At 46.5% G+C, this 26,842-nt stretch overlaps 1 protein-coding gene across 1 annotated transcript in view; it reads right to left on the bottom strand.

Annotated features, from left to right (window-relative positions):
* Window positions 1-26,842, bottom strand: part of INTS6 (integrator complex subunit 6) — a 487,951-nt gene that overhangs the window by 88,232 nt on the left and 372,877 nt on the right. Inside the window, exons 12-13 of the mRNA XM_085621797.1 lie at window positions 21,772-21,987; window positions 16,271-16,397 (exon numbers count right to left, since the gene is read on the bottom strand). Coding sequence (XP_085477923.1) covers window positions 16,271-16,397; window positions 21,772-21,987 — 343 coding nt within the window. The remainder of the gene's footprint in view (window positions 1-16,270; window positions 16,398-21,771; window positions 21,988-26,842) is intronic.

The raw sequence follows: 26,842 nt of genomic DNA, 5'->3' as shown, positions 1-26,842 counted from the left end.
GCACACCACCATTTCAGAGACTGCCGAGCGTGTTGAGACAGCTGGATCTTGTCCTCCCAACACCCCCGCCTCTGGTCCCATTGATCCTCCAGACATTCCTGTAGGGGCCTCATATGCAGACGTGCATTGGGGGTGAGAAAGATGCAAGAAGCCATCGACCCCAGTAAGGAAGACACCGTCCTCACCGTAGGAGAGCGGGCTGAGATGAGATGCCGCGCCTTCCCACGGATCGATAAGCGTCTCTCCTCCGAAGGACACACGCTTGCGGTCAAGGTATTGACTGAGGCCCCCAAGTACTGGAGACCCTGCACAGGGATCGGCACGGACTTCGACATGTTGATGTGCAGGCCCAGGCGATGCAGCAAGGCAGCTGTCCTGTTGAAATGGCACTGGGCTTCCTGGTAAGTGGACGCTTTGATCAACCAATCGTCCAGGTAAGGATACACAAACACCTTGGTCTTCCGCAGGTGTGCCGCGACCACCGCCATGCACTTGGAGAACGTCCGTGGTGCAGACTTCAGGCCAAACGGGAGTACTGAATACTGGTAATGGTTGTTGCCTACCAGAAACCTCAGGAACTTGCGATGCTTTGGTGCGATCGGCACATGAAAGTAAGCGTCCTGCAGATCTATGGCGCACAGCCAGTCTCCTCGATGCAACTGAGGGTAAATCTGATGCAGGGACAACATACGGAACTTTTCTCTGCGGATCCACTTGTTGGCTTGACGCAGATCTACAATAGGCCTGAACTCGTTCTTGTCCTTTTTCCTTACGAGAAAGAACCGTGAGTAGAGACCTCTTCCATTTTGCTGCAAAGGAACCGCTATCGCCCTCTTTTTTAACAGAATGTCTGCCTCCCGCTGGAGCTCCCTTACCATGTAGGGGGAGCGCACTGGTGGAATCTGTGGAGGCTGGCTGGTGAAACGAAGACAGTACCCATTGCAAACAATATTCAGCACCCACTTGTCCTGCGTTATTGTCCTCCACTCTGCCAGGTAGTGTTGAATACTTCCCCCCACCGGAGCGGGTAACGGATGAGGGGGAAGTAACTTTTCAGGGCTTCGACCCGGCCGGGCCTTTGTTCCCCGACGAGGACTGATGCTGTCCTCTGCCCCTCTGGCGCTTCTGAAAGGACTGCCTCGGGAACTGCTGCTGTTGCTGGGGCTGTTGGTGGCCCGACTGACGCCCTTGACCTCTCTGCTTGGCGTAGCGCCTGCCCGAGGATCGGAAGGACCTCCTCTGCTCCTTGGGTCTCTCCAGCCCCACCGCCTTCAGAGTTTCCGCCTCAGCCTTCATGCGGGCCATCTCGTCATCCGCATGTTGCCCGAACAGCGTCGTGCCAGAGAATGGTAAATTGGCGATCTTCTGCTGTGCTTCAGGCTTGAGCGGGGTCAGCCGCAGCCAGGAATGCCTCCTCATGTGTATGCCGTGGCAGTACCCATGGGCCGCCAGCAGCGACACATCCCCCGCCGCACTGATGATCTGATTAGAGACCATCATGCCCTCGTTCAGCACCTCCTGAAAGTCCTCCCTCTTGTCTCTATGCAGGGAGGCAGCGAACTGTTGCAGGGAGTCCCAAAGAGACCTGTCATAGCGCCACAACAGAGCGGAGGCGCTAGCGGCCTTCATCGTAGTGGCCGACGTGGAGCACATCCTTCTCCCCAAGGAGTCCATTTTGCGACTCTCCTTATCCGGAGGAGCCGTGGATGAAGGCGTCGTAGAGTGTTGTTTACGAGCCGCCGCCACGATAACAGAATCCGGTGGAGGATCCACTCTGAGGAGCGCCGGGTCCGAGTCAGGAGCCCTGTACTTTTTTAGCAGTCTCGAGGGCGCCGGTTTCACCACGGCCGGCGTCAAGAACACCTCCATTGCAGGTTCCTCCAACCCCGGAACCAACGGGAGGAGGGGGCGCGACAGATGAGCCTTATGCAAAGTTTCAAAGATCACAGAAGTAGTGGGAATAGGGGTAGTGACTGATATCCCCAACTTCGCCGCCCCTCTCATCAGCACCTCCTGGAACGTGGCAATGTCATCCACCGGCGAGACGCGGGTAGGAGGCGTCTCCGACAGCGAGGGCGAAAACCGTCCAGTCCCAGAAGAGTTCGTGCCCCTCGAGCCTCTGGAACGAGGCCTCCTCGACGTCGAACCACGCCTCCTCGACGTCGAACCACGCCTCCTCGACGTCGAACCACGCCTCCTCGACGTCGAACCACGCCTCCTCGACGTCGAACCACGCCTCCTCGACGTCGAACCACGCCTCCTCGACGTCGAACCACGCCTCCTCGACGTCGAACCACGCCTCCTCGACGTCCGTCGCCGCGGTGTCGACTTCTGCCTCGACGTCGACTTCTGGTGCTCCGACGTCGAATGCTGGTGTCTCGAAGTCGAGTGCCTCGACGGCGACCGGTGCCTCGACGGCAACCTGTGCCTCGACGGCAACCTGTGCCTCGACGGCAACCTGTGCCTCGACGGCAACCTGTGCCTCGACGGCAACCTGTGCCTCGACGGCAACCTGTGCCTCGACGGCAACCTGTGCCTCGACGGCGATAGTCTCCGCCTGGACGGCGGGCGCCGGGATCTCGGTGTCGACTCAGTCAGCGTCGAGCCGTGGGTCGACGGCGAGTGAAGTCTTCCATGGGGCTCGGTACGACGTCGATGGGATGTCGACCGTGACACCTGCGACTGCGACCCGGTCCCGGGTCTCGCCGGCCCCTCCCTCGACATCGAACGCCGAGGCTGCCGCGACCCAGAGCCCTGGATCGACGGCGAACATACCGGTGCCTTCTCTCTCGCCGTCGACGTCGTCGCCTTCGACGTCGAACGCGACCTACCAGCCGGTAGGTGCCGTTTCTGCTCCCTGCTCTGCCCGGAGGTCCCTCCAGGGGCTGAAGCATGGGCGGAGGAGGGAGAATGAGATCCTCCATGCCCCGAAGTCCCACCGGTCCTCTGCTGCTCCTGTCTCTGAAGGCGAATCTTCTCCCTGTCCCTCAGGGTCCTCTTTGAAAAGGTTTTACAGATGGCACATGTAGCTGGGACATGTGAGGGCGACAAGCAGAGGATACACACATCATGTGGGTCCGTCTTGGCCTTTTTCCTCCCACACTCAGGGCAGTTATCGAACAAAGCCATGCTAAGATTGGGCCAAAACTGCTCCAGATTGCAGGCAGTAGTAGACAAAGGCTCTAGACGTCGAATGAAAACACTATTTATCCAAAAAATCCAATTTTAATCAAGTAAACCACCCAAAAGGGTAGAGCTCAAGCTCCAGGGTCCTGCTAGCAGGAGCCGGAAAAAAGAACTGAAAGTAACTTGTGTTGGCTGTGCATCCTGGGATACCGGGGGTCTCTGGAGAGTTTCTTAAAGGCACGGTATCCCTTTAGCAGACACATAATGACAGCCTATAGGGCTTGTCTGTCCACCCCTTCCTCTCTATTGTTTAAAGGGATTTTGGTGAAGGGAGTGTGTGATAATAAAGGAACATGTCAGATGTGAATAAAAATGACATTTCAACTTTATTTTGGCTTTTGTGTTCACTTCAGAGGAAGTGCTGGCCAGTGCAGCCTTGTTGTGATTAGGCTGTATTATTTTGTCTGTCTCTTAAGTGTCTTTGCAGGTTTGCAAATGCGGGACAGCTTAAGAGATATTTTTGATTGCTCCGGGGTCCCCGCACATGGGCGGGGATTATTCATAGATTATGACTATACACAGAGATCCCCTACTACAGAAGGTGGTTTGAAGGGTCCATGGTCGCCTTCATGACTGCTTCTTTCCTTCTCCAGCTGGCCATGAAGCTTTATGCGCTCTCTATCACGTAGAGTCTGCCTGGAAAATTTCTGGCAGTGGGGGCACTGGTCAGGATTGTGTGAGGATGGAAGACAATACACACAGAGTGGATCTGCCAGTGCCATCTTATTGCCACAGGAAGGGCATTTCCTGAATAAGGCAGGCATTCTGACTGGATAGAAATTTGTAGTAAACCAAAAAACCAGCAGAATAAGCTTTAAGGAGTCAGAAAATGTCGGGTTTTTTGAGAAAATCTGAAGAAAAATCACTCAGAAAAAAAAACAAAAAAAAAAACGAAGAGCTCAAGCTCAAGGATCCTCATAGGAGCTGGAAAAAGAACTGACCTAACTGTCACCTGTGGTGCATCATGGGAGCAGGGGGTCTCCTACAGGTCTTAAAAGGCACGGTCCCCCTACTCTAATGCCTTAAAGGCAAGGTGTCAGCTTTCTTTGTTTTCTTGATACTCTGCTGCAGCCTATAGGCAAATGCCTACAATTACAAGTTTGCTTTATGGCAATAAAGCATTGTTGTGAGACAATTGGTTTAGTGCTTCCTTTTTTCCTTATGGGTACTACAATGCAAATCTATGTAATTTCAGCATTTTTGCCATGTTTGAAACATTTTAGGCTGCATGTATATGTTTTCACATATGCATATATATGTATATATATGTATTTTCTATATGCTCCGGGATCCCGCATATGGGCGGGGATTATCCATAGATTATGACTGATGAGTATCCCCTGGATGAGAATCAAGTAAAAAGTATTGTATCACAAGAAGCAATTCCGAGCACGGGGATCATTTCAAAGTATGTTTTATACACTTGAAAGGATTTCAAAACAAACAAGGAGACACTGGAGTTAGTTTTTGTGAAAAGGAAAACCTAAAGTACTTTGCCCCATCTCTTGATCACAGGCTGTATATGAAGCCCCTTCACCTTAGAAAGCAGTAGCAAGTTACTACATTACAATTCTTTTTTTGTTTACTTAACGCCAAGAAAGTGCTTTTAAAATGATAAAATACAGTCAAATTACTTTACTTTGTCTCAGCTTGCAGCTAGTTCTTAGTACTGCATCCCCATTCCAACTTTGCATTAGTGACATTATTTAAGTGACAAGGCTGATAGGCAGCAAATTACAATGCTCAAAACTGAATGGAACATTGCTAACAGACGACTGATGGAGACAGGGGTCTTTTGAAACACTATTGTATTGAGGGCGGTCATATAGATGTGATTATCATAAGGTGAACGAAAGAGACACCTCTGAGCTAGCCTACATTGTGCTTTAGATCTGAGAGAACGATGCATCAATGCCCTTACTTCAATCATAAGCTGTCTATGCAGGATCTAAATTTACATAGATCAGTATGCAACATGGGTTCATGCCCAAGGGATAATCGTTACTCACAGGCTAGATGGGATTTGACAATGCTACTTACATAGATGAATAGTCACTAGGAGATACCTTATACCAGAGTGTCCTCTTGACCGCAGCACTTCCACTGGAGCTTGTAATAATGACTATAGTGAACCATGATTGTTTCACTATATAAAAACAAGCAACTGATATGATGCTTAGTATTTATGTCTCAAAATATTGTCACAACCCTTTTCACGCAGCTAATACTGAGATGATGAGAATTGTCAAAGGCCGCCGATTCTCCTGCCCAAATGAGGGTCAGAACCGGTGGGAGCCAGTTGCTGAGGGCAGCAACAGGCACAGAGAGCGTCCAAAAGCGGCAGGCCTCTTAAGCTTCCCCTTTCGTGTACCCAGCCCATCCTGGGGGAGGAGGCATGACACTTCTGCCCAGGATGGGCTTTGTTTCTGGACCCAAAGCGCGGAGGCTCTCTACCCAGAGGTCCAGAAACCTGTCTGGTGGTAGAAAATGGTGAGCAGCCATTCAGGAACCCCACCAGGGCTGGTCGATCTTCAGGGGGCATCTCTAAGATGTCCTCCGAGTGCTTTTTACATTACATCCCACACTGGCATCAGTGTGGGTTTAATGTGCTGAGAAGTTTGCTACCAAATGTCCAAGTTTTTAGTAAAGCCATTATGGAGCTGTGGAGCTCTTAGTGGCCAACACTCGTAGACCATATACTCTTTATGGCTTTACTACGCTTACAATGTCTAAGAATGGACTTAGACACAGTAGGGATACAGGGCTCATGCCTCTGTACCCTCACCTTCTGGCTAGTGCACCCTGCTAGAGGGGTGAATTACAGAGGCCTTAGGCAGTGGATTGCAGGCACGGCACCCAGGGATGTGTGCCATTTCGACTTCACTATACTCTCCAACAAAAACACGGAGTCTGCAGTGTGTGTTAAGGAGCAGGGTCCTTAAGGGTGGCACCATAGGTGATGCAGCCCTTAGAGGTCTTCAGTGGTCACAGTGCCCTTGGTACCCACTGTACCTTTTACAAGGGGCTTACCCGTGGCCATGGAGGTGCCAATTGTGGATACAAAAGTACAGTCTAGGGAAAGAACACAGGCCCTGGGAACCTGATTAGCAGGGATCCAGGGCACATCAAGTCTGGATGCATCAGATATCAAGCAAAAAGGGGGTGGGGGGTAACAATGCAATAAAAGGGCACTTTCCTACAACACACGAGGTGCTCTGGTAAGGCCAAATGGGAACGTGGTGAATTGAAAGTGCTCGTGGTCTACCGTAAACCACAGATAGCGCTGGTGGACAGACAGAACGGGAATGTGGAAATCGGCATATGGCAAGCACAACGCTACCATCCAGTCTCCTGGGTCCAGGGCAGACGAGACCTGAGCTAGCATGAGCATCTTGAATTTCTTCTTCTTGAGGAAGAAGTTGAGGACTTTTAAATCTAGGATAGGATGAATGCCTCTGTCCTTTGTGGGAACCAGAAAGTAATGGGAATACTTCTGGCACCGGAACCTTCTCTATGGCTCACTTGGGGCAAGAGAATCATACCTTTCTTGTGGGGCAAATGATCCTCCATCAGCCGGTCATGAGATGGTGGCATAAAGGGATGGGTAGTCTTGAAGGGGAGGGAGTAGCCCCTTCGGACAATCTGCAAGACCCACTTGGCCGATGTTATGGACTGCCAGTGTGGCAGGTGGTGGTGAATCCTGCTGCCAACTAGATGCCCATGATCGTAAAGTTTGAGAAAGTGCCATCTTTTTGCATGGTATGCCCCACTTTTTGCTGAATTACTGAATGTACTTTGACTGAGTGTGCCCTGGGCTCCGGCCAATCAGGTGCCCAGGGCCTATGTTCCTTCCCTAAAGACTGTGCTGAAACCTAAAACCCAAATTGGCAAACCCTGGCCACATGTCAGCCCCTGGTAAATGGTACACTAGGTATCCAGGGCCTTGTGACCAAGGAAGGACCCTAAGGGCTGCAGCACTGATTGTGCCACCCTTAGAGGCCCTGCACCCTGACACAAACACACTGCCCTTGCAGGCTGAGTGTCTGGGTATAGAAGAAAATAGAGTCGACATAGCACACATCTGCCATGCCCACCACATACACTGCCCTGGCATACATCAGCCACCCCTCTAGCTGGGTGCCCTATGCCAGTGGTGTGGGTACAGGAGCATGAGCCCTGTGCCCCTACCGTACCCAGGTCCATTCCTGGGCACTGTAAGTGCAGTGCTGCCATTTAAGAGTATATGGTACTGGGAGATCGTCAACACGAACTCCACATCACCATGATGGCTTCACTGAAGACTGAAGTTTGGTATCAAACTTCTCAGCACATTAAACCCGCACTGATGCCAGTGCAGAATTTAATGTACAATGCACGACAGAGGGCATCTTAGAGATTACCCCTAAACCTAACCTACAATCCACGTCTGGTCTGAGGGGCTGCCTAGCTGCCACACAGCAGACATGTTGCTGGACCCCTGGGTATAGAGCCATCCGCTTTCCTGGGCCTGCAACAATGCACATCCTGGGCGAGGTGCAAGGTCTCCTCCCCCAGGATGGGCAGCGGAAGCTTCAAAGGCATGCCGCCTTTGTGAGCTTCTCCAGGCCACTTGCTGTACTGAGCAACTGGCCCCTACCGGCTCTAAACCCCAACTCTGGTGGGAAGACTGGCCGGAAACCCCAAGGAAGGACAGGGGGAGTGCCAGCCTCTGCCAACCCCACCCCTCAGGTGGGGGAGGCGAGGTGAAGCACATCTCCGGGCTCTCGCCATCTTGAAGATGGGGAGCCCTGCCCAATCAGGACTAGGCCACTGCCCCCCTCCCACAGGAGAGTGGTAGGATAGGGGGTGTACACACCCCTGGGCAGGGACCCAGTGGTCCCTGCCCTTTACCTACCTGTAACGCCCCTAAATGTAGTATTTAGGGGCACCCTGAACCTTCCTTCCTTAGATCCAGATTCCGAAACAGCAAAGAACATCAATAAGAAAGAAGACCTGCCATGCAGCTGCTAACAAGAGGAAGACACCAACTGCTTTGGCCTCAGCCCTACCGGCCTGTCTACCCTCGAACCTGCTCCTGCTAAATTCCGGCATCTCCCGTGGCCAGCAACCTCACAAACCCCGGAGGACCTGGCTACCTTGTGACTCTAAGCATCTGGGACTCCCACGAGCAGTGGTACTGCTCAAAGCAAGTAACTGACCCCTGGCATTAGCCAGGAACCACAAACCCTGCACACACTGCTCCCGCCAAGCCTGGCGTGTGCTGGAGTGGACAAAGACCACGAGGACATCCCCCCGGCGACTGACCCCAAATCAAGCACCCAAGGACCCACCTCGACGCTCCTGACGACGCCTGCAGCCTCAGAACTAGGTAACCCCCAACCGCAATCAAGTCGCATCAAGATTTCCTGACACCAAAAGGCACCACTGCACCCGGCGCCCTGCGGCCCCCTGTGCCCAACTCCTGGGTACCTACCTATCCTCCAACTTCCCAACTTACTTCTCGAAGTGGTGGTTGCACCTGAAGAATCTTCGTCCCCGAGCTTGCAGCCTTTGTTCGTTCTTGAGCTTCTCCATTGCACTCCATTGAGCGCCCGACGGCTCAAAAGCACCCAGCCGCCCGAGTGCGCCTGGCAGTGCAACCTCTACTCCTATCTACTTCCCCATTTGCCCTGAGCAAGTGGCCAGGAGCCCAGCTCCCGCAGCCGCGTGGCCTACTAGCCAGTAGCCACCAACCAAGGGCCCCCTGCCTTCCATAGGATAACATTGGGCCTAACTCACCCTGCACCCGGCTGCCCCTGTGCCGCTGAGGGTGGAAAAACTGTACTTACCTGAACCTGGGAGACCCCTGAGTATGCCCAGAACGTTAACTCTGCCAGTCCAGTACTTACCCAAAAGCCGATAACTCACTTTTCTTCCATAGGGTAACATTGGCTGGTTTCACTTGAAAATGTTTCTAAGTATGGAGTTTCTAAACTTTAAAATATTCACCTAAAATCAACCGAGTAACGAAAACGGAAATACTCATCTGCTATTAGGAGAGATCCCAGTGCTGGATCTTAGTGCCCAGCACTGACCCTGAAAAGTAATTACAACCTTACTTACCGTCAACTCAATTTTCTTCCATAGAAAACCATTGACTGTTTTTCTGTGAAATTTCTTTTAAGTGTCGATTTTGCAAACTTATAAATATTCGTTAAAAATCGCCTGTATAACCTAAACGCATTCTCTCAACTGCTTACAGGTGGTACACTAGTGCTGGATCCAGGATCCAACACTGAACTAGAAAAAGTAACAATAACCCTACTTACCTGCTAAGTGAATTTCCTCCCATAGGATAACATTGGTGATTCTATTAGAAAAAGTTTTTAAGTGTCAGCTTTTAAAATACCAAAATATTGCTTATAAATCACAACAGTAACTAAATCGTATTTACTCACCTGTTTCGAAGAACTTTCCAAGGACTGATTCTAGGATCCAGTCCTGGAGTTAGAAAAGTAATCCTAAAAGTAATCAATTGCATTTAACTTGAAATCCCTATTGAGCTCAATGTATTATTGTTTGAAATTGTGTTGTCTATTGCAACAAACTAACTATTGCATTCAAAAGTCAATTGCCTATTGCAAAGTATTTAACTAAAGCATCTCATTCTGAGAAAGTATATTTTGATACTTATTGTTGGTTCTAAAATAAAACCACAATATATTTTTATATACAAACCATTGGCCTAGAGTTCAGTTCTTGAGTGTGTGAGACCATTTGCTGACTGAGTGTGTACAACAAATGCTTTACACTGTCCTCTGATACTGCCTTACTGCTTGACCAAGCTACCACTTTAGAGAGTAAGGCTATATATAGCTGTAGCCTCTGTCAAACCTCTGGGGACTGTGGACTCTGTGCACACTGTACCTATTTGGGAACAGTATATACAGAGCCACTTTCCTACATAAAGGGGCAAGTTAGGAGGACTTGGAGGCTGCAGCTGCCAGGGGGTGGAAGTCTGACCAGACTGCTGGCTAAGTGACCCATGAGCTCTGTAGGTTCCGCGCCCTCATCCATGCCAAGGATGGGAAGCATAACTGGCTCTGTGACTGGGAGGAAATTGGCATGGTTGGAAGCCTCTTCCATAGCCATGAAAGGAGGGAAAAGCAGATTGGGGGTGACGTGGGGCTGCTTAGAGGCCCAAGGACTTGGCCGTAGCCCATGAGTCCTTAAGAGTGCTCCACGCCAAATCTGCCTAGTCTCCAAAGAGATGGGTGCCATTGAAAGGCATGTCCATAAGGGAAGCTTTGACATCCCCAAATAGCCAGTCGTGCTCAACCTGGTGTAGCGCCTCAGGGCCACGGTCCATGAAACTGCTCTGCCTAGTGACTTGGTAGAGTGCCTCCTCCGGGACCTGTTGCAGCACATGCACAACATTGTCCCTTCAGAGCGTGGGAGTAGCGGCCCAAAAGCCATGCAGAGGTCAGAGACCACAATGCTAGGCGGGCAGAAGAAAACATTTTCTTCCCCAGAGTCCAGCCTTTTGAATTCTCTGTCCAGGGGAGAAGTAGGGATGTGCCCTGGGAAGTTGAGTCTGGGACCACCAAGCTCTCCAGGGTAGGGTGAGGAAGTGTGGGCCCTTAGCATGCGGCGATGGCGACGAGCAATCTTTCTAATCACAGGAGCCCCTGTAATAGGTTTGGACCAGGTCCTCAATATGACATCAGTGAGGGCATCACTGAACAGGAGTAAGGGTTCAGATGATGAGACTCAGTTGTAACACCTGTGTCAAGATGTTAGTCTTGACTGCCATTGAGGGCAATTGAAGGTCAAGGACCTTAGCTGCCCTACGCACCACCATTGTGTAGGAAACCTCTCCTCCGTAGCCATGGCAAGGGGAGAAAGCATACCAATATCTGGAGAAGTATCCAGTCCACTCGCTTCATCCAGTTCCTCACACCAGTCCTATTAGGGTTCTCTTCCTATGGCTGGGATTCTTCAGAGTCCTCTTCAGGGTCCAGCGACCCCTCTCATCCCTCCTCGAGTCCTAACCAAAGAGAAGAGGGCTCAAGCTTCAATCTAGGAAGCGCAAATCCTGCCGGCATCCGATGCAGAGTCAGGCGACATCCCTCCAGCTCCATGTCAGAGTCTAGGATCAGGATGGGGCCGGCGTTGCCAGCATCAGGACCGGCATCAGGGAAGGTCAAGATGGTGCAACCGGTGCCGGTCAGGATACAGGAATCCAAGGGGGCCCATTAGAGATGGAGCCAGATGGGCCCTCCTTCAACCCACTGTGGCCTGAAGGCACACCAGAGGGGTCAGGCCTCCCAAAAATTAGGTGCATGGCCTCATAAAACTAAGTTGGGTGGTGGTCGCTCTGGCTCCCGGAAAGTCAGGGAGGTGCAATCTCGACCCAAGTGCAGGCTCTACCGCAAAGCCAGGCCTCAAACACTCCCTCATCTCGTTGGCAGAAGGACAGGGAGAAGTCGAAGACTCTTCGACTTCTTAATCTTCTCTTACCTGAACGTCCCGAGGACTTGGAGTGAGACGAAGCAGACTCTGGACTCCACGAACGCTCCCGGGACCTTCCGCACCACCAGGACTTAGATTTTCATGGAGCTGCATGCCATGCCATCATGAGGTTCAGGGACTGCTCCCTCAAAGCCTTCGGATTCATGGCGTGGCAATCGGACTACAACTTAGTGTTGTGGCCGCACTCCAAACCCCACAGGAAGACAAGGTACTGGTCCGTCATCGACATTGGCGGGTTACAGCTGTCGCAGGGCTTGGATCCTGTATTCCTAGCTGACATCACTAACACTCAAGGAGGAAAACACCTCAAAAGAAATTGACAAAACATTGAAAAAATCCAGTCAAACAGTGACTGAAGGGTAGCTTTTCTCCAGATCAGCGCTGGCACGGAATGAAAATAACTGATGTCAGCACGCATATGGTGGTACCTATATAGGTACTGCGGACGTCACTTTCAGCGTGGACACCGCACCCAGAGCCAGTTGGTGCAAACTACAGGCACGCAGGGATACTGCTCATAAAATAACTTCCGGATCCAGTCGGACGCCTGGGAAATCCAAAAGGTAAGGAATCTGTGGCTAGAAGTCTAGAAGATACTGCTATCAAATGGACTTTCCCTCACTATTGAATTACGGAGTGCACTTTTTTTATTTTTAGGACAAGCCTCTCAATTTTGTTTTATTGATTAAATGCAGATAAAAGTAAACGTGTGCTAGAAGGTCATGGGGTTAGATTTCTTTACTGTTAGGATTTAGTGAGAACTAAATAAAGATGCGACTTAATAACATGTAAAAGCATGGACCCTTAAGGCGTACAATACTTTGTGTCAATGTACATAAACAGTAATGGTCTCCTTTAAAACAGACATGTTTTCTATTTATATTCACATCTCACACAAACAATTGTGCACTACTGTTCTACTAGCTCTGGCTGGTACTATCATTTACTCTTAGTTGTCTATGCTATCATACTTTTGTTTCCCAATCAACTGCTGCAAAGGGTCATCTACTGCTCTAAAATACTTCCAGTATTCCCTCATCTTTTTCAAAATGAAAGTTAATTAACTTCTGTATTGCTGGTGGATACATTTTCTTCCTGCAGAATGCTCAACTCATGAATCATTCGAGATCCAGAAATATTTTCTTCAGCAATATATCTTCAGTGTGACCAACTGGTACCATGAGGATCAACTGTGACTCCACCTGTTCTGGATGAGAGTATGTCACATCATGTAGGCTTCTTTTTCTGTGCTGCATTGAGGAATGCAGAGAGGACTCTAAACAAAACCTTCTACAACAGCAACAAATAAAACATGTGCCCACTCCATGAAGCTACGTTACAAATGCCAGCCAAAGAGTCTTTTTTCACCAAGGAGTAGCATATTTTAATACAAAGGATAACCTAATGTGAAATTTTTTATGTGGTCACCCCTTTGCCCTTCTTGAATCCAGTGAAGCAGTCAATACAACAGCTCCTCCTCCTTTGGGGAGATTAATAAGCGGGAAGAAGAGTGGAAGAGTGATGGGCTCGCCCATGGAAAAGGCAGATAACTTTTGGTAGAAAGGAGCAGGACAGAAGAACCAGTTTATCTGGGAAGAATACCGTGAAAGGTGCTCAAACCAAAAGGCCTAATGTTCACGGACTATGGGCTGAAGACATTGCCACCAATACAAAAGTCTTCAAAGTGAGAAGTCGAACCAGGCAACTGTGCATTGGCGTGACTAGAATGCTGTAAGAAAAGTCAACATAATATTCAGATCCCATTGAGGATCAATAATTGGAGGGGGAAAGAACATATACAGTGAGCCTTTCAAAAAACACATCAATACTGGAAACCTAAATAGATAAGGCACGTCAGGGAGACTCATGAAGGGGGATCAGCTTGACAAAAAGAACCTTTTACAGTAGCCACTGTCATGCCTTGCTAGGCAATAGAGTATGAATCGCTGAAGATATGAAATGCCTGACTGAAATGAGTACAGACCTTCCAACACCAATGAACAATCTTGATCCAGGTCTAATGGTGGTGCCTGTGGGAAGAAGGGACACAGGATTCTACTACCCTTACTTCTTAGTCCCGAATCTATGAAAGTTCCAATACTGGGGTAAGAAGGACTTAAGTGCAAAATCATCTGGAACCTCTGTCTCTTGAATCTGTTCATTAGGCAGGACAAGTTCAAAATGGTATCCTTGAACCAAGTCCTGTTAGTCTCCAATGCAGGGGATTACTAGCATACCTGAACCTTCAGGAGGTCTATTTTTATCTGCCAATGCTTCATCACAGACATTACCTGAGGTTGGTTGTGTTGTCCCAGCACCATCAGCTCACATCCTGCGCTTTGGCTAGAGTAGCACACAACAAGTTTCCACAAAACTGCCAGTAGTTGGAGAGTCTGTGAAGGCATATCTCCAGCTCTGGTCAAGGAACATAGGAGCACTAGGACCATTCTCCATGACTTTTACGCTCAAGGCCCAGACGTCTCATCTCATATCCATGAAAATGTTGACCTTCTTAAGGGTGGTACCAGAGACAGCCCCCATGAGGACTTTCACTCCTCAGAGAAATGCAGATATTTGGGAGACCATTCTGGTGTTTGACTAAGACATGGCTTCCGGTTCAATATGAACTACAATCTGCTAGGTGTGCTGACCTTGCGCATCCTGCTGACAGTGAATGCCAATTGGTGGATTAAAAGCCAGCGGTGCCTGAGAAAGCAATGGCTCCATCACCAGGGGTGCCTCTAGGCTTATGCGAAGATCTTCAAGTCAGTGCATCCAGATCTGAACTGTTGAATGTGTCTCCCCAATCACTTTGCGTGTCATTTCAGTTCTCCAGAGGTGCTGGCTACCATAGTCAGATGCCTCCTCGTTGGGCTGGGGCACAGATCTGGGCAACATGGTACCACAGGACATTTGATCCAATTCAGAACAAAGCCCAAGTATAAATTTGCTGGAGAAGATTCCACATGAAAATGAAAAACAGAGGGGAATGGGCTAACCCTTCTGGAGAGACATGAAAAACCCTTACATTTTGTAAATGGAGTAGAGGCGAGTGTTGGTGTTCTGAGAGGAGATTCTCAGCTTGCTTCCGAATCATCATCTTTACTGACAAAATCTTTATCAGTCATGACAAGAGCACAGAACTCGGACCCACAAAGTTCTTCCATCCGAGTAAAGCTGCGGCCCTTGAAAGGGTTTCAGCAAAGGACGAGTGAATTTATCAAAACAAGCATTAACTACCACTAAAATCATGTCTGCTGACTTTACGGGCTTTGAAAGATGGGTAAAAAGTGATTCCGGTGTTGCAGCACAGTCAAGAAGCGCAAGGATTAGAGTCCAAAAACCAGAGAACGAGGCCTACCATAAAGGGGGAGGCCAGTGGGGAATGGAGCAGTCTTGAAAATATGCAGCACAGCAACTTGGAAGGCCTCGACCAACAGAGTTGGAAATTTCGGCTTCATCTTTAAGGTGGGATTCTGCTCCAATGACAAGGAAGACCCAAGCATCTTAGAACAGTGTCAGGTGTCTGCACATTTCCAGAAGCAGGACAGCCCACAAGAAGAAGAGGATCATCTACTTGTGACAATTTGTTTCTTCTTTGGGAAGATCTTAAGGGAGATCGTTCTCAAACAGGGAACTTACATAAGAGAAATGCTTTAACGTATCCCCACAGACCTTGGCCCAAAATAGTTGGCTTCCTGATTTATGATGGCATTTAAGTGCATTAAGTAACTGGAGTTAGAGACACACGCAGATGTCTTGTGTGTCCGACAAGGACATCTTACAGCAGCTTTGACCAGGTTCAAACCATAAACTTTTAGGAGGATTCATTTTACCTAGATTCCACTGAGAAGCTGAAGAAATGTTACAGTGATGTACTAAGAAGAGCTCCAGAACTGTCTAGATCAGGCAGAGAAAAGTGGAACGGAATCCAGTGCATCGGTTGGCACTCTATATGCTCCGATGCCATCACATTTGCAACAATAGTTGTGCCTGTGTCTGCCAGTCACCACCTGGTGATGCTGGAGAGCTTTATTTGTGCAAAAAATACCGGATCCAGTCTGGCACCGGGAGGATATTTATAAGGTGAGGAATTACATTTCTTGCAGTCAATACACTCACTCAGGAAGGGGGACGCTTATTAAAGATAAATGTCTAAACCCTGCAATGTCAACAATACCATAACATAACATGTGCATTTGTAAAGCACACATCACCCAAGCTAGGGTCTCAAGGCACTGAATAACAGGTTTATTGTTACCCAACTCAATGGTACTCATTTTATCGACCTCATGTGGATGAAAGGCTGAGTGGACCCGCCGGTACTTGAACCTGTGACCACGAGGTCGAACACAGGCCCCTACAGTGGATGAAACAGGGAAATGTAGGATTGTAAAGACAATACTTATGAAATGCAGGCCTCTGCTATAGTCTTTTTTTAAATACGCATTTAAACTATACTTTGTACCCATTAATATTATTTCATATCACAAACTGTAGCTTACACCTTCTGGTATTTAAGTTAAGCTGTGTAGCAGTCGAAACTGCCTGAAGATAAAAGAATATTTCCAACCTTCATCTTGTCCTTTGAGAAATCTGCGTGTACATTTTAGAAGATTAGATCGCATTCTTGTCAGGTGATCCAACAGATTTGTTCTGGGGATGTCGTAGGCATTTCTGAAGGTCTGAGGTTTTAAATCCTACAGGAATACAAACGAAAAACAAAACATTTTATTTCACAACAGTCACAATGTGTAAATGGTGGTTTTTAAGGTTATAGCACTTAAATAATATTCGGTTACAGTAGGAGGGATTAAAATTGAGATCGTTTTTGAACTTGACAGCCTCCGCCCACACCCTCAGTAAGCTCCTGAACTCTTTCAATGCTCATAGCATAGGAATAAAGTCATTTCGAGGTAAGCAGATGTTTTAAAATATCCTACCAAGATGGCCGTCCCACTGAAAAACGCAAACTGGATAGTATGATCACATGACCTGACCATGCTTAGAAGCTATCCTCCAATGCAGGGCCTCTGAAGTAAATGGTGTCAGAGGTAAAGAGTGACTTGCTTTGGTGGCAACTACCTTGTTTGGCCTTGTTCATGACTAGATGGCCATGTGCCACTAATGCTTCACTCCTAGTATGCCCCCCAGTTCTTAAGAAACCAATATCAGGTAAAATGACCAGTGCTAAGTGTAAATAGAGTAATTTACATGTACACTATGTACATAGACAATCTGCTGCTGTTACTACTACTTGCAGATTTCAGTTACTTTACACTTAACTAATCAGACAACATTTTAAACATTTGAGCTGTTACTTTCATGCTTCAAAAATGTCTTTTATTCTGGTGGCATTAGAACTGTTCCATTTTTATTGAATTACTCCGTTTTGCATTATTGCCATTTCCACCTATGGCACTCTACTACATGCAAATGTAGGGGTTATTCTTTGCACTAATTTTTCTATACATAGGATGTTTACACCGTCCTCATTGGCTCCTTGTGTGCCATCAATTTTAGTTTCACTTCCATTACCTTTCAAAGGCTTGATTCTCTTCCTTCTACAGATATTGCAAACCTACTATCAACTAGCCCACAATCTTCTCTGTGCCTCTCTCGCCATGCTCTTGTGCATTTAATCATCCTGGGCTCATGCCAGGTTTCAGCCATTTGTACTTCTGGAAATCAAACTATGGAATTCCCTCCCTCTAGAGGTTTGCAGCCCACCTTGAATTTCTTTGAGCGACATTTTCCTTTTCAAGCCTTCCTCGAAACTAACAGAACTAGTTACTGAACTAGGATGTAATAACTGATTAATCAGTGACAAAACAGCGACTCATTCCAAGTGTATCTTATAATTTGAATTGTATGCTTTGGATAAAAACACTATGAAAAAATTCATTGGTAATACTGATTTAAGGCTTTCCCCTCCAAAGATTGCTAGACACAAACACTTGACTTTGACTAATATCCATACCTAGACTGAACTATTCAGTGCTTGATAATCTGCATTTTGCATACATTTGTTAACATGTGCCAAACAGCATTGCATGCATCATAAAGTACTCCAATAGAAATGTTTAGTAGTTTAACATGTACATCATTGCGTGCCAAATATTCTACCTCTACCTGTCTGAGTTTCCTGGACCACAGCTATGTTCCAGCTCAGCCCTCCATTCTTTAAGTTAATAACTCTGATTGGTTACTTCATTTCAGAACGGAGGCCAGAAAAATGCACATCTACTATGCGTGTCCTTTCCCGTAAGGGAAGGCCTTGCCAAAGATCTGTAGCATAGCTGGGTGGGTTTTGACAAAGGAACAGATGCAGACGGAATTCTGAGTTGCACTTTCAGAATCAAATCAGTCCTTCACATTCAGGCAAATCATTCTTTGCTGGATATGTTTATCACATATTAATATTAACAAAATAATAAAACAAACGAGTTAAGATTAAAAAGGGAAGACCTCTAGATAAAAAACTGTAGACGCTGCCGTTCATTTCTCATCTGGGTGGAATCAGCCCAATAGCATCAGCAACCCTCGGTTTTCATTACAAGGTACTAAACAAACAATAGCAGTCAGTTCGATGAGCGGTCATAGGGGTAAGGATTGTCCCAAGTCAGTCAATAATCCCTAAGGAACCTCTCTCACATCTCTCTAAAACACTACTCCCCTTTACCACCACAAACTGCCCTTCACCTGCAGCACACCTTTCGCACATTCGCTTTCTGCACTCTTTCACCACCTCTACCACTGCCAGCAGTCCCCTTTCTTCTCACACAAAACACTTCCATCACCCTTTCAGTCTTCATACAAGTCAAATCACAGTTAATAAAACCTCACTTCGATGCCCCCCTTCACAACCCATACCAACATCTTACCCTCGTTCTCTCTCGCCACAAAGCCCTCCCCAAATTCCCAATTTTTCTAAATACAGCCTTCTAGCAATGCTCTACCCCCCTCCCCATCCTGTCACACCTCTTCTCCCAAGAACCTTTCCCTCTTTTCTTCCCCTGCTCCACGCTGATCTTTATCAACCCTTATCGCATGCCTAATAATCCATCAAATGAAATAAATGCACACTCATCAATACAAGATCAGTCAAGGAAACTGGATCACACCCACAACGCAAGATCTCACAAGATCCCAAACTGGCTATTCATGACAGATGTCAGCCCTATCTTTCATTACATAATTTCTCCAGGAACAAAAACATTTTCAAGAACCACACAAACAGGAGAGCACGAAGCGTACATTGAAACATAGCCATCTACATCGCACCCCTTCTCACAAACCATTCTCATTTTTGTTGCAATTGAATGAAAACCCTTCCTTGCCAGAAGTAACATCTGACTCATTTACGTACCTTCTCTACTCAACACAACGGCAGCGAATATATGTCGTGACTACGCATTCCGTTGCAACGCATGCCTTTACCACGCATGCGTTACAACGGAATGTTTTTTCTATGCTTTGACTTTACACCCCGATTTTACCTTTACCCCGCTTTTTCTTTTTTTTTTGGGGGGGGGGGGGGGGGGGGGGGCGCGGGAGGAGGACCCCCCCAAGCCCCCTTTCTTCTTTTTTTTTGCCTTTTTCGCTGGTCTCTGCCAACACTGAAAACGGATTGACATTTTTTTGGATTAGGAAGACGTTGTTCCGTGATGACGTTGCTAGCGTGGTAAAGATGGTCGTTGAAGCATTACGCGTTGTGAAGACGTTTACGAGGTAAGTGTACCATTGTAAACGTAATGCGTAGAAAATGCTTCGTGGTAAAGGCTGTTTCCCCACGGCAGCTAGCAGAAATCGTTCTGAACGCCACAACAATCAACATCCTAAATCTCCGTGTGTTACCATTTTCCTGCAATTTAAATACTTGGTTGCAGGCTTGCCGTTGCTTATGGTAAAACCCTCTGGAAGCTATACAACAACGTGCATTTGTAAAGCACACATTGACCCAAGGGTATCTTGGTGCTGTCTATTGTTACCCAAATCAATTGTACTAATTTTATCGACTTCAGGAGGATGAAAGGCTGAGTGGACCATCCGGGATTTTAACCTGTGACCATGAGGTCGAACATACCATTACAGTGGATGCATTAATCCACTAAGCCACCAGACCCATACATCAACATTTCATCTGTCCTGCCCACTCGGGTGGGACAAACCCTTGACGCTGCTTTGAAGCCCATGGGACAGAAAATATTACAAAGCTCAATGGCCTGATGTCACTTCTTAAGTGTGAACCCCACCCCGTCCCATTCACTATCCGTACCGGACGGCCAATGTAAATTAATAAAGAAGTTTGTTATTTACATGTAACCATAGTTTTGCACCTTAAGAATGAAGAAATTCAAATGTTGGCCATTTGCCCCCAATCTAGTCTCCAGTTCTTTGTGAAAACTATGGACATCTGTAATGCAGCCGTTGTATGACGTTGAGTATATGGCACAGACACAGCTCTGTTTTGCCTCACAATCCGTACAATCACATGCCTTTAAGAACTGATGTATTCTAATCCTCGATTAGTACATAAAAGTAAATTTGCTCATCTGCCCGACATATATCATTTCAATCTTAAATCAATGTTTCACAGGGGATTTTAGTTTCTCAGCCCTGCTCAATGTCCTGATGTTCTCTAGGAAATCCAGACCAGCCAAGAGGTTTGACAGAGCCACCTACCCTCAAAGCTGCAAACAAAGCACTGTAACACATGGCGTAATTAAACAAACCGGGGCAAAGTTAATTACAGCACCTTGCATATTCAGGGAAAGAACACTGAAATCCACGCAGCACTAATACTACTCCCATTTCATCTATGCTTTTTGCCTCTCCAGTGAACTCTTCAGGATCATTTATGACTTCAGAAATCCAGCAGTTTGTCCCAAAGTAACAGCCTTTTCTGAGAAGTGTTGAAAAACTGCCGCCAAACATGAAGGTAAAAGCCCAGAATATAGATGCCTATATTGCTGCCAGATTGTTTTTTGATCAACTTCATTCTCCAGACCCCAAACCCCTCTAGAGGGAAAATCGTGAAACGGAATGTCGATATTGCTATCGTGTTGACCAGACAGACTTGCAGAAGTTGGGGGGCCTGCTGGAGGCTGAAGTGTATGACTACTAGTTTCTGCATCGCATGTCAGTGCTATCACTTTACCACAAGCCTGCTAATGATGTAATACTGTACTCGTCACTGTTTGAAACTTTAATAAACACAACTTCCAAACAAAAAAAATCTTATACCTAAACTTTACTTAATAAGTCTGGACTTGACATTAATGACCCAAACAATTACAAACGAAAATGGACACTTCAGATCAAAGCTCACTGGATGAATGGCATAGTTGCAGCTCAGAAAGTTTACCTTTGGCACAAACGTCACTTTGGTGTCACAGGTCAACTGATACATCTCATTTCCTGCATAAGGTGGAACCTCCTTAGCACTTGTATTCTCCTGTCTGAGCTATACCAAGGGAACATTTAAATACCTTCTACAAAGACTTAGCAGGTACACTCGTCACCTTAAAGACTCTCACTTCTCCACTCTCTGCCTTGAATTATGAAACTTCCAAGGAATAGAAGAAATTCCTTACAATGTAAGCTGTATTGCTACTGCAGAGACGTAGTCTTCCCTCAAAGGCCAAGGTTTAAACTGAAATATCTCGGTTTCTCAAATCACACTTGGGTGATCCCTTATATTCTCCTAACTTCGGTGTATATATCGATAATCCGAAAAGGGCCACATGAAATGAATAGAATATAATCTAGAAAAACTCTAAAACAACTGTCCACCTAAACACAGTACAGATGTTCTCCAGTTATGTCTTAGTAGATTTCATCCTGATGCACAGCAGCCACCTCTTCTCGCAGATGAGACCATCCACCATATATCTTTCAACCAATCACAAACACGAAGGCTTGAAATCTACTGGACAACGGAACAGTGCCAGAAGCACTTTGTGACAGTTACTCGCAATACAAATATTATATTACAAGAGCATACATGATGGGGACGCATTTGATTAAACAAGTGAAGATTTAAGATACTATGATAGACAAAGTAGCACTCACCTTATTAAGCAAAGCAATCTGAAAGCCAGCATACTCCTTCATGTTGAGGTCTAGCAGCCGATGTGGGATTTCACCAGTTATTCCTTGCAGCAATTCCTTAAAATCTTTTCGTTGGGAAAGTGATAGAGCATGTGATCTGCTTCTCACCTTAATCCCCATTTCTTGCACAACTTTTTTCCCAACAGAGCCAATTACTCGATCACATTCAATTTTAGCCTGAACAAAAGGATAAAAAACATACAATACATAAATAAAACATGTACTAAAAAGGATCTGAAGGTAGAAACTTCATGGGGATACACTGAGTCCCCAGCCCCTGTCCCACTACCAACCTTTGAGTTACAGCATCACCTCGCAATCTGCTCTGGGAAAGGGATTCAATAAAGCTGTACAATAAAGCTAGGAGACCCCCCCCCCCCAAGGGAATGTGTCATACGTGGCACATCTGCTGGTCTGTATTTGTGCATGCCCACTAGTTCCCTTCTGTAAAAGAAGGCTTTATATATCAATCAGACTAAAACCCGATTTTGATTTCAAAAGGCTATGGGATGCTGAGATGGACCTGATCACAGCCGTCTTGATCCATGGGAAGCAGGTCCCCCCACTCTGGATGTCATGAATGAGGGCCAGCTGCAGATGGCATAAGAAGTATTCGAACCGGGGAGGCAAAGCTGGAGTAGCAGGATTATGGTATATTCTGGGAATTCTAAGATTTAAAAGAAGAAACTGAATCCGCAAAATGTGAAGAGAGAAGGAAGGTAAAACAGTGAAAGGTCACTGCACTTATTTATTCAATCATTATTTCAAGGTGTTGTATAAAGCACTCCCATGTCCGCAACTGCCCACTTTAGGGCGCTGAGAGCAGGAAGTATGTGAGAGCACAGAAAGATATCAGGGAAGGAAGTGTAAATGAAATTGAAAGATGAAAGAGAGGGGTAAATTCAATTCAATTATGCAATGTCGAAACAAGGAAACAGTGAAGGTCAGTGGCCTTACAGTAAGATGGTGAGATGAACATTTCTGCCAACAGAACGGTTTTCAGGTCTTTCCTAAACGGACATTGCTTTCTCAGTGCAGGGGCTATGATATGCAAAGGTGGAGACATTTGCATTTTAGTGCAGGTTTTTGCACAAACTGAAATAGTTGATATATAGGTTTATGTACTTATGTAGCTTTTGTATAGTGCAAACAAGCCCAAAAGGCAGCAGACCGCTGTGTAGGGTCAAAGACAAGCATAGTGTCAACGAGTGTTACGGGAGGTATCTGGGTTCTATTGATAAGAGCTGGTAGCTCTGAAATGTCGTGTAGGCTAATACAGTAGCCAATGGTTGGAGACAGTCAGGGATAGATTTGAGTAAGGCTTTATGCATAATAGATGCATACATATTTTTAACTTTACTTTGTGTTGTACTAGTAGCCAATGCAGGTTCATCAGTGGTGGCAAATCTGGGTCAAAGGTGAAAGCGGATTCTGGCTGCGTGCCTTTAAATACTCTATAGTTTTTTTTTAATCACCTTGAAACACTTTGAATCACCTTGGATCAGAAACACATCAATGGCTCTCCAACGTCATACTTAGAAGATGGAATCAAGAACTTCAATGGATGTACTACTCACGACAGCAGTAGGGACATGTCCTGGGTAACAGCCCATTCCAATATTCCTTTCAAATACAGAAGTGGGATGCAGTATTGTTTAAGCAGTCTGTCGCCACTCTGGGCCTGCCTTTATAGCAGTCCTTCTGGCTTTTGGGGCAAGAAAGACTTCTTTAAAGGCAGTTATTTGAAGGGGGAAATATGATTTGTCCCACAAGATAGTGAGAGAGATCCCTTCAGTGATTGCCTTCCATCTCCCAACCCAGAACGGGTGAGTGGGCTGTGACTGCAGTTGGGGCACCCGACCAGAATGAGTAGTGCATGGGACAACAAATTCTCTAACTAGTGCTCTACCAGGTCCAGCTTGGCATTAGAGACGAGCTGATGCAAGATTCTTGTCCTTTAGGATCACGAGCCAGAATATTTTTTCCCAGGAGGGGGTGTACAAGCAAATAGCCAATAATCTCTTTAGGAAAGTGAAAACCTTTGTAAATCTAGAGCTCAGAATGGCTCTATTTAATTGAATCCTCATTAAAGGCACCAAGAAGGATTTCAGGTAGTTCACCAAGCACCCAAGATGAAATAGTGTTGCAAGGGACAGGATTTAGGTTGGACTCTTATCCCCAGAAAGAAACTCTTATTAACCGTCCCACTAGGTAAGAGTAGCGGTGGGCTTTCTGGAGATGTAGAAAGATTGTCCTAAACATAAGGAGAATTTGGGTTTACAATTGCCTCCCCACCCTAACCCCTTGCCGAATGAAGTGAATCTCATAGGTTGAAGCAGAGATGAATAGTTGGAACCTGTGAAAAATCACTGGGACTTGCTAACCTCTATTAAGGACTGCGATCAAGCTTGGTCTTTCAACTAGAGGACCTACTCTTAGCTAATGTTGAGGTGAAGGAAGAAGTTGCTAGAGATTTGTATTAAAAGGAGCCTCTAAACTTGAACAACTTAAGAGTTTTTGAATGCTAGACTCTGTTCTGGCAATTATAGCTTGAATGGCACTTGGCGATTTCAAAATGATCTTGTCAGTCTTGCAATACTGGAGAACCTCATCAGAGCTCAGAGCGCACGAGACAGTGCAAATGAGGTCCCAGTATATTAGTTTCTGTTATACTACTTCTCTGTATAGGTTGAGGATAAAACTCCTCCTGGGCATAGTTGTGTAGCTGTCACATTTGTGCTCCAATCATGCCTCATAGTTCATCATGACAGCACTGACATTTGCCCGAGTTGAAAATCGCAGACAACTCCAAACATTATACTTTGCTGACTAGCGAGGCAGGGCAAGCCTTTTCCCTTCAAGTAAATGTCATTGAACATGACAGAGCTTTTGAGTTTCTAAATATAAATATGTCTTTGGGTATTTCTAGACTTTGAAGCAACCGATTCAGATTATGGCCCTTTTAGTCGACAGTGAGAGTGTTCAATGATGATTGTTGGTTTTGGTGGGTGGAGCAGGGGCCACCTCAAGTGCCTACAATGCTACATTCCCCATCCAAGGTATTGAGGTCTTGACTGACAGAACCTTAAGAGCCTTGACCTACACGGTGAGGTACCACGTAAATGGGTGCAGGTCAAGCTCAGTGGAACCAGGCCAGAGGTCATGGTCTATGTCCTCAAGCATGGCCTCTTTAGGAGAGGAGACTGACTCAAAATTCTGCTGGGCTAGCTTGGGAGTTTTGAGAGTGGACTCTAATGGGGAGATGGACATGTGTTGGCAGTGTACAAAAAGGTATGTACACTGAATTCTTTGTGCCAGTAAACACTGCAAGTGCATTGCACCAGAGGCAGTGTAAACTGGAAAGGAGCAGCATAACTGATCGTCCAAGTTTTGACATTTGTGTTCAAAGAATCCAGGAATGTCCAAACTGAAGTTCAAAGTCTGGTTTAGAGCTTTGAGCTTTAATTGGAAGGCTGTAGCACAGTCAAAATCAATATGCTGCTGTTCCTGATCCAATAGGTCAGAGATGTCAACCCTGATAACCACAAAGTCCAATTATCCTAAGAAGTTGACAATCCATGAGAAATCCTGAAGTGATTGAGTCCCAAGAACAGAGACGGCTTTACTAGTGACGACCCCAAATTGCCTGGGACTATACCAGAAACTTTGTGAATGCTTTTTCTAATGTCTGAAACGGGAGTCTGCAAAGAGTGTCACATATGCTGTTTCAGCGTCACAATACCCTCTCAAAAACAAGAAGTTGATGGCTGGTAAAATTGGCAGCTGGATGCAGCTGATTACTTGCCTATACTGCTCCTTGTCTCAGGTGGAGGAATGTTTGTGTGAGTAACATGGAGGAGTTAGGCTCAACTTGCAAAGAGGCTTCTCAGTGTTCAACTCTGCAACCTTTCACTCACAGCAGCCCAATTAATAGAGCCTGATCTAGGATCATACTTAAAGGGTGGAGAAGTTAAAATCTCTACAGGTCTTGGCAGGCTGGGGCTATGCTATATCGCCCAGTATATGAGGTAGGCTATACCTTCTAGTCCAATCGCCAAAGAATCACCACAGGGAACTCTGAAGGGATCCCTGGGAAGTATGCTCAAAATGTCTGTGAAATAATTCAGCAGTATCTGGCAGAGTGGTGCAATTCCATGGTGCAAACTGGGGTCAGGATGTCCAAACCTAGCCCAGGAGCAGGAAACGATAAGACAAGATCACTACAGAAATAAATAGTTTGATCACGGACTAGTAATAGTTTGGAAACCCTTTCCAGGAAATTCACTACAGGGTTCGGATTAAACTTTCAAACTCCACTGAGTTTCTGGCACCACCTGCTAGGAGCCATTGAAGATAAGATTAATTAAACCTTCCTTTGTGACCAACATGGACACACAGGGCACAGCAGCCCATGAAAGGGATAACTTGTTCCCTCCGTACCTGAAGGATGCTCCTGGTACACCTGGTGTGAGATTCCACATAATCCCGCTTTACTAATGATGAAATTCAACATCTCTAACAGGGAAGGGCGGCACTTGCACTGCATGCACACCAGAGTTCAAGAGCACTCTTGTCCGAAGGGAGCACCCATAGCAAAGGTGTGCACCACCGGATTGATTCTTCTACATGGAGCAGATGCAGAGGTTTGCTGCTCAGCTGCAGAAAACAGCCTGTGACACTATATGCATGACTTACACCTGAACTGTAGTGGCATTTATTGTGACAAAGCATCCAAAATATTCAGAGGAAAGCTTGAGGCAGGGCTCCATGTAGGAAAAAGCTGAATGTGCACAAAGTACTGGCCAGGAGTTGAACCTATGCATGACATACCTCTATATCACTTACAAGGAAAGTTAATTGAACAGTGACCGCACCACAACTAGCCTATTCTGAGAATACAAGAGTTAGACACAGGCGTAACTATGCTTATGTTGAAAACTAGTTAGCTTTCATTTACCAATAAGTATCTAGTGCTCACGCTCACACATTAGTAGGATTATAATAGGCTCCCTAATGTTAAGACTGTGAAAAT

This window comes from Triturus cristatus, chromosome 8 (genome assembly GCF_964204655.1).
Source record: "Triturus cristatus chromosome 8, aTriCri1.1, whole genome shotgun sequence".
Lineage (NCBI taxonomy): Eukaryota > Metazoa > Chordata > Amphibia > Caudata > Salamandridae > Triturus > Triturus cristatus.
Note: the sequence above shows the minus strand (reverse complement) of the source record. Positions and strands in the feature narration are given on the sequence as shown.